The sequence below is a fragment of the Scyliorhinus torazame genome, chromosome 10, assembly GCF_047496885.1.
Source record: "Scyliorhinus torazame isolate Kashiwa2021f chromosome 10, sScyTor2.1, whole genome shotgun sequence".
NCBI classification, from domain to species: Eukaryota; Metazoa; Chordata; class Chondrichthyes; order Carcharhiniformes; family Scyliorhinidae; genus Scyliorhinus; species Scyliorhinus torazame.
The window spans coordinates 117,060,562-117,074,269 of record NC_092716.1 but is presented as its reverse complement, the minus strand read 5'-3'; the positions used below and the strand labels follow the sequence as shown (position 1 = coordinate 117,074,269).

At 48.8% G+C, this 13,708-nt stretch overlaps 1 protein-coding gene across 1 annotated transcript in view; it reads left to right on the top strand.

The window, feature by feature from the left end:
• The first annotated feature begins 2,591 nt into the window (after window positions 1-2,591).
• The window catches only part of slc38a8a (solute carrier family 38 member 8a), a 192,407-nt gene continuing 181,290 nt past the window's right edge, over window positions 2,592-13,708 (top strand). Inside the window, exon 1 of the mRNA XM_072518660.1 lies at window positions 2,592-2,783. Within this exon, the coding sequence (XP_072374761.1) occupies window positions 2,592-2,783 (192 nt within the window). The remainder of the gene's footprint in view (window positions 2,784-13,708) is intronic.

Sequence of the window (13,708 nt, the reverse complement as noted above, 5' to 3'; positions counted from 1 at the left end):
CGCTTCCCCCGTCATCTTTGATGAGTCCTTGCTCGGGCTCAGCGCCTGAGGTTTCACATGTCGATGTCGATTTTGACATCCCCTGATTACCAGCCGTTTGTTCTGCTGGGACCATTCATGGAACATCCTTTAGAAACTGACAAAAAAGCCCGGAGTCTACAGGGGAGCCACATGCGGCTGCTACTCCATGCTGCCATATCACAAGTCCTCCATGATGCTTTAGTTACATGCCTGGCTCCCAAAAACATTGGGAGCTTTGACAAAGAGTCATCGGACTCAAAACATCAGCTCTTTTCTCTCCCTACAGATGCTGCCAGACATGCTGAGATTTTCCAGCATTTTCTCTTTCGTCCCAAAAATATTGTTGCCTTGTAAATCATAATTTTTAATACACACGCTAACCCAGGATTTGAACCCTTACTGCACCAAATACACATAACATAATATATCTGAAATTCCTACATTCATCACACCATCTCACAAATTGACCTGAGAGATTCACAACAAAGGCAATTACATTTACATAGCGCCTTTCATGTAGTAAAAGCCCCAAAGCATCAAACACATAAGGAGATATTAATGCAGGTAACCAAAAGGTTTATCACAGAGGCAGGTTTTAAGAAGGGTCTTAAAGGAGGAAAGTGAAGTAGAGAAGGAGAGTTGTTTAGAGAGGAAATTCCAGAGTACGTTGACCAATGCTGGAACATAGATAATCTGAGGTGCTTAAGGGTCCTGATTTAGCCGAGTGCAGGTACCTCAGGGGGGTGGGGGGTGGGGGGCTGTAAGGATGGTGAAGGTTACAGTGTTAGGTAATTTGGACATTCTGAATTCTCACTCTGTGCACCCGAACAGGAGTCGGAATGTGGCGACTTGGGGCTTTTCACAGTAACTTCATTGCAGTGTGTTACTGTCAGCCAACCTGTGACAATAAAGATTATTATTATAGAGACAAGTAAATGTGCATGGGATGCAAGCCAATTGGTGAAGCTAAAACCAAGACACAGCGCTTTTTGTTATTGAGAGTGTTTATTGACTTGTGCAGGTTCACAGCTCTCTTCCCACTCAACGCAGTGTCCCAAATATCCCCTAGATATATCTGCTCAAAGAAAATTAATACCCATCACCTGTTTCTCTTTACTTTTTTAAAATAATATTAGAGTATCCAATTATTTATTTCCCAATTAAGGGCAATTTAGCGTGGCCAATCCACCTAACCTGCACATCTTTGGGGTGAAACCCACGCAGACACGGGGAGAATGTGCAAACTCCCTGGCCAATGTGCACGAACAGTGACCCACGGCCGGGATTCGAACCCGGGTCCTCAGCGCCGTAGTGTTTCTCTTAACTTTAACAATGTAATTGACATGACATTAGCAAAGCATAACAATGTAATTGGCATGAGATTAATAGTGGATGGATTTGAAAACAAAGATGAGAATTTTACGAGCGCGTGATTGCAGGAGCAGGAGTCATTGCAGGCGTCTGAACATAGTGGGGGTGATGGGTGAATGGAGTGAGGTGTGACATAGGGCACAGGTAGTAGAGCTTTGGATGAGTGCAAGTTTATTTATGGTGGAAGGTGGCAGCCAGCCAGAATTCATTCAAATAGCTGAGTCGAGAGAAAACAAAGGCACCAGTAAGGCTTTGAGCAGCAGTTGAGCTGAGGCAGCAGCAGAGAAGGACGAGGCTACAAAGCGAAAATTAATCAAAATAGTCTCAGTTTTCATCCCAGAGTGAAAATTCTAACGAATATAATACACACTCTGTATGCAAACGCTCAAAGGTTTATTTGGAGCTGGTGACATTTCAAACCTTTTCTCAATGAAAGTGACCTCCCCTTGTCTCCCACCCTGATGGGATGATGGGTGACCAGGTTTGGCCAACAGTCTGCGAGAGCTCAGACCAAGTGTGTGGTGATTAAAAGCATCGAGACACCAACCAGCCTCATTCAGATGTCCAGAACCCCTGCTCACTCCTGGGCTGACCAAATCCCATCAAAGGCCAGATTCCCAATCCCTGGAATTTCACAGATCAATGCCCAATTCGCTAAACCAGTGTTTTGTACATTCATCTGACTGCGGAGTAATGGGACACACCCCCCCCCTCAGAAAAGAGACTCTGACTAATTCTCATTCTTTAAAACTATGGTTGAGGAGGCAAATTTAAAGTGACAGAATTGGGTGTTAGTATTATCAACAAACTATGTGTGTAAATCCGATTAACTTCTCAGCCAATTTTAATCTGAAGAATTCCACAACTTTTCTCAAGGAAATGGTCAGTGTTTTGGAAATTCCAGCAGGTAGACTGACACCTCCAATCTGCTGCTTTTGTTCAGTCTCAGTTGATGGGAGATTTGACACAAGGTCACACCTCCAACAAACTCTGACTAATGGAAGAGAACTTCTGCAAAGGTTGATTGGCGAGAGGACCACCAATACCGACTCTCAGAAACTGAAGAACATTCTGCCAGACAAGAGGGCGAAGCAGCTCCCAACAAGAATAGGGCAGTGGGAGGAGAGTCCATTCATGGCTGGATAAGTCCAACTGTGAGCAGGTTAAGTGGTTCTGGAATAGTGCTGTGATTGGTGCAGATGGAGGAGCTGGCGAGAGAGAGTATTAATCTCCTGGCCAAGCCAAACACTTTGGACACAAGGAGATCAGGTTTGTCCTCTTGCGGAGCTGTCTTCATCCTGTTAAAATCAGCCCTTGGTGCCGGACTCCTCAACTTCCCCTGGGCATTTAACAGAGCTGGAGGAATACATTCGGCCATCACAGTGGAGATGGTAAGTTTGAGCACGAGTGTTTTCAATTAACCTCAAAATGGATTGTTTAATCGGTCTCGTTCAATATAAGTTATTTGTGTCTAGTGATGTAGGGATTGTGGTGCTAGGGAATAAAACACTTCCAATCGCAATAGCCCCAGTATTACCTCATAAAACCCACTGGGAAGGTACAACACAGGGTTAGAAACTGAGTAAATCACCCTCTATATTGTGCCCATGAAAGGCTCCCAGGACAGATACATCACGGGGTTAGATACAGAATAAAGCTCCTTCTGCACAGAACCCATCAAACACTCCCAAGGCAGGTATAGCATGTTACACACAGAGTGAAATTCTCTCTGCACTATCCTCATCAAACACTCCCAGGACAGGTACACCACGGGCTACACACAGAGTTAAATTCCCTCTTCACTGTCCCCATCAAACACTCCCAGAACAGATACATCACGGGGTTAGATACAGAGTAAAGCTCCCTCTACACATAACCCATCAAACGCTCCCAATACAGGTACAACAATGGGTTACACACAGAGTTAAATCCTCTCTGCACTGTCCCTATCAAACACTCCCAGGACAGGTACAGCACCGAGTTAGATACAGAATAAAGCTCTCTCTACACTGTCCCATCAAACACTCCCAGGACGGGTACAGCACAAGGTTAGATACAGAATAAAGCTCCCTCTACACTGTCCCATCAAACACTCCCAGGACAGGTACAGCACGGGGTTAGATACAGAGTAAAGCTCCCTCTACACTGTCCCCATCAAACACTCCCAGGACAGGTACAGCACGGGGTCAGATACAGAGTAAAGCTCCCTCTACACTGTCCCCATCAAACATTCCAAGGGCGTTGGCGTTTTAGGAACTTTAGGAGTTGGGAAAATGAATATTCGTCGGCACCATTTTGTGATCAGTTAATCTTTGCCTGTTTTGTTGAAGTGATAGTCTGTATACCATGCCTCTGTGTTGATGGAGCCTTTCTTTGGGCTGGGGATAGAGCCATATATGTTTATAGCATGGAAAAAGGCCCTTTGGCCCAGTTGGCCATGCCGTCCATTTTCTATCACTAAGCTAGTCCCACTTGCCCGCATTTGGTCCATATCCTTCTATACCCACCTTGTCCATGTAACTGTGAAACTGTTTTATAGAGTAGGGCACGATAGAACATAGAAAATAGAACATTACAGCGCAGTACAGGCCCTTCGGCCCTCGATGTTGCGCCGACATGTGAAACCACTCTAAAGTCCATCTACACTATTCCCTTATCGTCCATATAAATATGGATGATGGGGATGTTAGTCACCCTCCTCCAGTTTATCTGGAGTGCCCTCCTTGTTGTGGTTGGGTCTTCTTTGGGGAGGCAGTATTTTGTCTTTTTGAGGCAGTGCTGTTTTGTCCGATAGTATTGTCCTTGCAGTAGCATACAATGCTGGTCCGTGTCCAGCTTTCCTTGATTGAATAGGGCATTTCTCCCCTAGGAGGGTTCCTTCTCTTTATCTGGGTGAGCACCGTGCTGTAAGGGTCCTGTTTCAGTCTATCCGATTAAGTGGGGGATCCCTTATTATATGCGGGGGAGGAAGGGAATTGGCCCCCCTCCGATGACAGCCAATTGATGCGTGTCTTGACAATTCTTCTTCACTTCAGTAGTGGGGTCTGTTCGATTGAGGTTGACGTGATTTTTCTTGTGTCGGTGGGGCTGGTGCCCTGCGCCAGTTGTAGTTAGTGAGGAGCGGGACCGGCTAGGTGGTAAGCTTTGTGCTAAGTATCCTGGGGGTACTGACTCCAATGTGCTGGACAAGGTCAGGTCCGGTACTATGGCTGATATCCTGTTGCTCCCTTATGCTTGGGCTGTCCCTTCTTGCAGGTTCTTATGGGGATGTCCTGAGAGGCTGAGTTTGGATGTGTTTTGCATATCCTTGATTTACTGATTCCTAAGTACATATGGGTGTGGTGCTGGGTCTGGTCCTGTACTGTGGTTGATATCCCAATGCCTCCGCACTTATTGTTGGGATGTCCCTCTGTGTGAATGAGCAGCTTTTTCTCTTCTTTGTCGTATGGTGGCGTGTGTGCAATTGAGGAACACAGGCTTATGGCCTTGGTCATTTTTATCCTGAGACCATCAACTCCTGGTAGTTTTTCCTTTTTTATCCTGTCTTGGTTAGTGTGTTGGTGATGACCCATCAATGACGACAGACGAGAGTTGGAAGAGTAAACTGTGGCTTTAATCAGCTAAAAGATACCTGCTGGCAGCCGGTCCCAGAATGAGGGTAGGGCCGGAGGTTAGCCACCTTTATACTTGAGCCCGAGGGGTGGAGTCACAGGCGGAGCCAGCAAGGACAAATCCAGACATGTAACAAACAGTAAGGACAGTAAGTACAATATAATACAGTGGTTTACCACATTCACCCCCTGTTAAAAAAGAGTCCGGCGGGGGTGAAGTGGACTAGTTGAATTAGAGATCGAGTCTGTCGGGGGCTTTGACCTTCTGCTGTGATCGCCTCAGTCCTGGCTGTGGTGAGGACACTGGTGTCGGATGAAGTCCTTCGTATCCAGGAGCGTGTTGTCTTCTGGATCCGTAGCAACGGAGGGAGATGGTGTAGAGTTGTGAGTAGCAATGGAGGGAGACAGTGTAGAGTCGGGGGTAGTGGTGATGGTCGCTGGGGAACCTGCGGGTGCCAAGTCCCGAAGGGAGACTGTGTCCTCCCGCCCGTCATGGTGTGCCACGTAGGCATATTGAGGGCTAGCATGGAGGAGAAGAACCCGTTCGACCAGGGGATCCGACTTGTGACTCCTCGCCTGCTTCCGGAGAAGGACGGGCCCTGGAACCGTCAGCCAGGACGGGAGCGAGACCCCTGAGGTGGACTTCCTGGGGGAGACAAACATTCTCTCGTGAGGTGTCGCATTGGTGGCGGTACACAGGAGCGACCTGATGGAGTGGAGGGCAACAGGAAGGACCTCCTGCCAGCAGGAGACAGGGAGACTTCTAGACCGTAGGGCAAGAAGGACGGCCTTCCAGACCGTCACGTACTCCCTCTCCACTTGTCCGTTTCCCCGCTGGTAGTCCTGCTTGAGGTAATGCCCTTGCTAAGCAGGAACTGATGCAGCTCATCACTCATGAAGGAAGAACTATGAATGTAAGTGGGGAAACCGAACAAGGTGAAGAGGCCGTGCAGGGCCTTGATGACTGGCAGAGGTCATGTCAAGGCACGGGGTGGCGAAAGGGAAACGTGAATACTCATCAATGATGTTGAGAAAGTACACATTACGGTCAGTGGAGGGGAGGGGCCCTTTGAAATCGATGCTGAGGCGCTCAAAGGGGCGGGAGGCCTTTACCAGGTGTGGTCTGTCCGGTCAATAGAAGTGCAGTTTGCTCTCCGCGCAGACCTGGCAGTCCCTTGTCATGGTCCTGACCTCCTCGATGGAGTAAGGCAGGTTGCGGGCCTTGATAAAATGAAACAAACGGGTGACCCCCGGGTGACAGAGGTCATTGTGGAGGGTCCGATATTAGTCTACTTGTGCGCTGGCACATGTACCATAGGGCATCTGGGGGCTCATTGAGCTTCCCAGGTCGTTACAAGATATCATAATTATAGGTGGAGAGTTCGATCCTCCACCTTAGGATCTTGTCATTCTTGATCCTGTCCCGCTGTGTGTTATTGAACATGAAGGCAACCGACCGTTGGTCAGTGAGGAGAGTGAATCGCCTGCCAGCCAGGTAATGCCTCCAATGTCGCACAACTTCTACAATGGCTTGGGCTTCCTTTTCGATGGAGGAGTGTCGAATCTCAGAGCCCTGGAGGGTACGGGAGAAGAAAGCCATGGGCCTGCCCGCCTGGTTGAGGGTAGCGGCCAGAGCAATGTCAGACGCATCGCTCTCCACCTGGAATGGGATGGACTCGTTTACTGCATGCATCGTGGCTTTGGCAATATCTGTTTTGATGGTGGTTGAAGGCCAGGCGGGCCTCAGCCGTCAGGGGAAAAATGGTGGATTTAATGAGTGGGTGGGCCTTGTCCGCATAATTGGGGACCAACTGGGCATAATAGGAAAAGAACCCCAGGTATCTTTTCAGGGCCTTGGGGCAGTGGGGGAGTGGAAGTTCCAGCAACCTTAAGGAACAAATAGGGTGACGAATGGCCACTAGGGGGCACAGCGACCAATGTTTTGTCACACCCATTTCCCCGCCAAATTGCTATCGGGACTCTAGTCCCTACCACAGTCCCCCGCCCCTCGGCGTGGATGCTGCATAATCAGTTAGCACGCCGGGCAGTCTCAACTGAATTCTGAGAGAAAAAACCTCAGAAATTGGAAATGCAGTGACAAATCTTTTTAGATGAGGGGCCGTAACGATGGATTGAATAGATAGGTTATCATGAAATGATAAAAGGAGGGAATGACGAATGTGATATAACATAGTTAGTTTAAATATTAGTTACAGTAATGTAGATGTAGGCCGGTCTAATTCTAGTGAGTTCACAGACAAAGGATTTCAGAAAGCATGGAAAGGAAGGGGGAGGGGTGTCTAGCAGAGGAGGAGAAAAGGATGCTGGGTAACAAGAGGCCAGGGGAAATGCATTTCTCCTTATTGTATGTGAGGTTAAGGAGCTTGGCGGTGTGGAGGAAATGCTGGAGTTTAGCGTCATGGTCCTGCAGGTCATGGCCGCAGATGGTGACATTATCCAGATACGGGAATGTGGCCCGCAGCCTGTACTGGTCAACTATTCAGTCCATCTCCCGTTGGAAGACCGAGACCCCATTGGTGACGCTGACGGGTACCCTGAGGAAGTGGTAGAGGCGGCCATCTGCCTCGAAGGCAGTGTTTTGGTGGTCCTCCGGACAGATAGGGAGCTGGTGGTATGTGGACTTCAAGTCAACAGTGGATAAGGTCGTTACTGCGGTATCTGATTGACCATGTCAGATATGCGGAGGAGAGGGTACGCATCGAGCTGCGTGTACCGGTTGATGGTCTAACTGTAGTTAATGACCATCCGGTGCTTCTCCCCAGTTTTGACGACCGCCATTTGGTCTCTCCAGGGGCTAGTACTGGCCTCTATGATCCCTTCCCGCAGGAGTCGCTGGACCTCCGACCTGATAAAGGCCTTGTCCCGAGTACTGTATCATCTGCTCCTAATGGCGACGGGCTTACAGTCCGGGGTGAGGTTAGCAAAGAGTGGGGGTGGGGCGACTTTAATGGTCAAGAGGCTACAGATGATGAGAGGGGGCAGGGGTCCATCGATCTCCAAGGTAAGACTTTTGAGGTGGCATTGGAAATCTAGACCTAGTAGTGAGGCAGCGCAGAGTTGGGGGAGGACGTAGAGCTTGAAATTTTTGTACTCAATGCCCCGTACTGTAAGGGTTGCAACACAGTACCCACGGACTTCCACGGAATGTGATTCGGAAGCCGGGGAGATTTTCTGGGTCGTGGGTAAAATTGGGAGGGTGCAGCGCCGTACCGTACCTGGGTGAATGAAACTCTCCGTGCTCCCGGAGTTCAAGAGGCAGGTCGTCTCGTGGCCGTTGATCCGGACGGCCATCATGGATTTAGTGAGGTGATGAGGTCGAGATTGGTTGAGGGTGATGGAGGCGAGCTTCGGAAGGTGGGTGGGCTGATCGAGGGTAGCGGAGGCCAGCGAATGATCTGGTGAGCAGGGGTTCCGGGAGGCGGTGGGGTGATTCCAAGATGGCGGCCCCCACGGGTCGCACGTGGCGGGTGGTGTCGAAGATGGCGGCCCCCACGGGTCGCACGTGGTGGGTGGTGTCGAAGATGGCGGCCTAGCTGGCGGCCAAGATGGCGGCCCCCACGGGTCGCACGTGGTGGGTGGCGTCGAAGATGGCGGTCCCCGCGGGTCGCACGTGGTGGGTGGTGTCGAAGATGGCGGCCTAGATGGCGGCCAAGATGGCGGCCCCCACGGGTCGCACGTGGCGGGTGGCGTCGAAGGTGGCGGCCCCCACGGGTCGCATGTGGCGGATGACGTGAAAGATGGGGGCGGTCCCCGCGGGCTACACGCAGCGCTGCTGGGTTTAGAAACAGGTCGGGCCTGGCAGACTTTAGAGAAGTGGCCCTTCTTTCCGCACCCTTTGCAGATCGCGCTCCTCGCTGGGCAGCATTGTCTGGGGTGCTTGCCCTGGCCACAGAAGTAACATTTCGGGCCTCCAGAATTGGTGGGACGCTGAGCAGCACAGGCTTGTGGCACCCCTGGGTCGGGTGATGGCAGCACCCACGACGTCCATGAGGGTGACGCGTGGTTGGAGGTGTAGGCATCCATGTTATGGCACGTCACATCCAACGAGTCCGAGAGCTGTACTGTGTCTTGGAGGTCGAGTGTACCCCCTTCTAGTAGGCGCTGGCGGATGTAATTAGATTTTATGCTTGCGACACAGGCGTCCTGGATCAGTAATTCGGTGCGCTTGACAGCTGATACCGCCTTACAACTGCAGTTCTGGCTGAGTACCCACAAGGCGCGCAGAAATTCAGCTTGCGATTCTCCGTGGCACTGTCGCCTCGTGGGAAAGAGATGCCTAGCGTACACCTCGTTGCCTTCCTTAACATACTGCCTCTTCAACAGCGTTATCGCATCCTCATACAAGGTAGCGTACCTGATAAGAAGGAAAACTTGCGGGCTCACCTGAGAGTTGAGGACTTGCAGCTTGTGGGTCTCAGTGATGGTGTCGCCGGAAGAATCAATGTAAGATTCAAAGCAGCTTAGCCAGTGTTCAAACGTGGCAGTGGCGTCGGCTGCTTGGGGGTCCAGCTCTGGGCGATCAGGCTTGAGCGATGGATCAATCTTAAAATTTTAGCTGATTAAATTGATGAACCATCAATGACGACAAACGAGAGTCGGAAGAGTAAACTCTGGCTTTAATCGGCTAAATGATACCTGCTGGCAGCCGGTCCCAGAATGAGGGTAGGGCCGGAGGTTAGCAACCTTTATACTTGAGCCCGAGGGGTGGAGCCACAGGCGGAGCCAGCAGGGTCAAACCCAGTCATGTAACAAACAGTAAGAACAGTAAGTACAAGAAGTAAGAACAGGAAGTACAATCTAATACAGTAGTTTACCACATTTGGGAAGTGCTTATTGCAATGACAATAACCAAATCTATGATATGAATATTTGCTGGTGCGCTCTGTATAAATATGTGGAATAATGATCATTCTGTACTGTGCCTGAGTTTCGAGTTTTGTTGCCTCTTGTGCTAGACGGAAAATATCCTTTCAGAACTGGGGTTCTCACAAGTTTTCTTTGTAATTTTTAAATTCTTGTTTTGGTTAAACAAGCCACCATTTGTTCCTGCAAGGATGCAGATGGGTCTGATATCCTAGGGGAGCGGGTTACAGCATGTTATTGATTCCTCTGGTGTTGCTGCAGTTGAGGAAGCTATGTTCTGGTACGCGCCCGAACACGGCGCAAAGATCTTGGGTTCTCCGACCCTGCGCCGGGTTGGAGAATCGGCGGGGGGGTTGGAGCAATTCACGCGACGCCATTCCGACACTGGGTGGCGGAGAATTGGCGCCGGCACGGTCGGCGCGGCTCCGGCCGGCGGCCCCCCCCCGGCGATTCTCCCAGCGCGATGGGCCGAGTGCCCGCCGAGTTAGGCTGATTCCCGCCGGCGCCGTTCACGTATGGTCCTACCCAGCTGGACCTCAGCGTTCATGTTGCGGTGGGGAGGGGTGGGGGGGCTGTTTGGGGGGAGGGGAGGGGGAATCTGACCCCAGGGGGGGCCTCCACGGTGGCCTGGCCCGCGATCAGGGCCTACCGATTGGTGGGCGGGCTAATCCTGGGAGTGGCCTATGATCCTCCGCGCCGGGCCCCTGCAGATCTCCACCATGTTGCGTCGGTGCCAGCGCAGAGAAGGCAACCCACGCGCATGCGCGAACTGGCGCCGGCCATAGCATGCATGCACCGACCCTTGGCGTCCGTTCTGACACCCGGATCGGCAGCTGGAGCAGCGCAAGGCTCTCCAGTGCCGTGCTCGTCCTACGTGCGGCGCAGGATCACTGCTCCTCGGGGCCTGTTGACGCCCTCGTAAAACGCTTCGGCATTTACGACGACGTCAACACTTTGCCCCAGGATCAGAGAATCCCGCCCCTTATTCTGAATTCTCTTGGTCGTTGCGAGAAATTGCTGCATGGGAAGGTGTGCACCATTTAAAAAAAAAAAATTTAGCGTACCCAATTCCTTTTGTTTCTAATTAAGGGGCAATTTAGCGTGGCCAATTCACCTATTTTTTGGGTGGTGGGGATGAACCCACGCAGACAGAGGGAGAATGTGCAAACTCCACACGGACAGTGACCAGGAGCCGGGATCAAACTCAGGTCCTCAGTGCCTTGAGGCAGCAGTGCTAACCACTGCATTACCCTGCCGCCCATGTGTGCACTATTTTACCTTGTTTGCATGACTTTATCCTTCTCTCCCTGGTTCTCGAGTCATGCGTATAGGGACAGGAATTTGAGTCAAATGGGAGGACTGGGAGAACAATACTTCTGTTCCACTCTCCCATTCTTTGTATGTTGAGACATTTTTGTTGACCTGTACCATTTGTTATGGGCCAGGGTTTAGAGAACCCCAAAGTGTATCATGGAGTTTACCTGACCCACAACTTTTAATACTGTGGTATGGGGAGCACATGGCCCACTCTACAGGTGTGGTACAGCAGAAATGGCAAAGAATTTTTTTAAGCAAAACAATGTTTATTCTATGAACTCAAGTTAACCTTTTTAAAACATACAGTGAACATCTTAGAAACCATTAATTCAAATACAACCCCCAAAGACTACTACACTAAGTAATCCTTTAAGCTGTCCTTTTAACATCAATAAGACTTAAAAACACCTTTTTACAGAAAGACATCAGGTTTAACTTCACTACTGAGAACAGTTACCACGTTGAAATCAGCAAATGGACACTCAAAAGCTTGCAGGGATTCACACACATCCTGCTGTGATTGCAGCTTCTCCAAAACTAAAATGGAATCAAACCGACCCAGCAGCAAAAAGCCTAAAGCGAAAGTAAAAAGCTGACAGACAGCCCAGTTCCACCCACTCTCTGACATCACTGCAGTAATAAACACCCATTTCTTAAAGGTACTCTCGCTACAGAAATTTTCTACACACCCATTTATAAACACCCATTTCTTAAAGGTACTCTCACATGACACCTCCACCCATCAACTTCAAGATGGTTTCATTTTTCACCATTTCACTATCCTTTAAGAAATGCACACAGTAAATACACATTTTTGTTTCAAAAAACCAACACATGCACACAGGAATAATAATATAGTCCATTTTATTTTTGTTCTTCTTCCTCCAACTGGACCTGCTTCTGTTCATCACATTCGTGACAAAGCATCGGGCATCACGTTTTTTCGTCCTGCCACATGTACTATTTTTAAATGGAATGGCTGTAACAATAAACTCCAGTGAAACAGCCTTGCATTGTTATTCCAGAATCACTCCAAAAATGTCAACGGATTATGATCAGTATATATGCTGGTGTCAGACGGATTGCTGGTCACATAAATGTGAAAATGTTGCAAAGCCAGCACCAAACTCAAAGTCTCCATCTCAATCGTTGAATACTTTTTCTGGTGAGAATTCAATTTCTTTGAAAAATAACCAATAGGCTGCGCGAACCCTTCGTCGTCGTCTTGTAGAAGCACCGCACCTACGCCCACATTACTCGCATCAACAGCCACTTTGAATGGTTTGGTATAATCTGGGATGGCTAACACAGGAGCAGTGGTTAACACAGTCTTCAGGCCGTCAAATGCCTGTTGACACTCCGCTGTTCACTGAATTTGTTACGCTTCTTGAGCAAGTCCGTCAGTGGAGTGACCACACTCTAAAATTCGGTACAAATTTCCGGTAAAATCCACTCATACCAAGAAATCGCATTATTTCCCATCATGTAGAGGGTATCGGAAACTCCCCAATAACTTTCGTTTTCACATCCCCGTGGGACCATTCGACCCTGTCCAATTGTATGGGCAAGGAAAGTGACTTGGGCTTTTCCAAATTCACTTTTGGCTAGGTTTACCACCAAACCCGTCTCCTGGAGTCAATTGAATAACTCCATCAGATGTTTTAAATGTTCTTTCCATGTCTGGCTGAAAATTACCAGATCGTCGATGTATACCGCACAATTGGGTAACTCTGAAATGACTTTGTTAGTTAACCGTTGAAATGTGGCTGGGGCGTTTTTCATGCCAAATGGCATAACTTTCAATTGGTATATATACCATCTGGAGTCACAAAAGCTAAAATCTCCTTCACCCTTTCAGATAAAGGTACCTTTAAGTAAATCCAGTTCGGAAATTAAAGCTGATTGTCCCACTTTCTCAATGCAATCCTCCAAACGTGGGATGGGATAAGAGTCCGTTCTTGTAACTGCATTAACCTTTCTATAGTCCACACACAACCATTGGGTACCGTCTGGTTTAGGTACCATCACTATGTGCGAGCTCCATTGACTGCAACCCACTTCAATTATGCCATTTTTAAGCTTACTCTCAATCGCTTTGTTAACCTATGCCAATTTTAAAGGGTTAAGTCTGTATGGATGTTGTTTGATTGGAACAGAATTTCCCACATCTACATCATGGGTAGCCATTTTAGTACTTCCCTATTTATCTCTACAAACTTGCCCACATGATATCAATAACTCTGTCAGGTCAGTCCGTTTTTTCTCTGGAAGGTAATTCAACAATTTATCCCAATTTTTAAGAACATCCTCATTTTCTAATTTAATTTGAAGTATGTTACATTCACATTCATCTGGATTTGGTTCATCACTTTGAGTTAGAATCATTAAAACTCCTCCTTTTTCTCTCCTTCCCTTTCAAAGTACCTTTTAAGCACATTCACATGACGCACTCGGTGAGTTTTCCTTCTATCTGGTGTTTTTACTACATAATTCACCTCACTTAA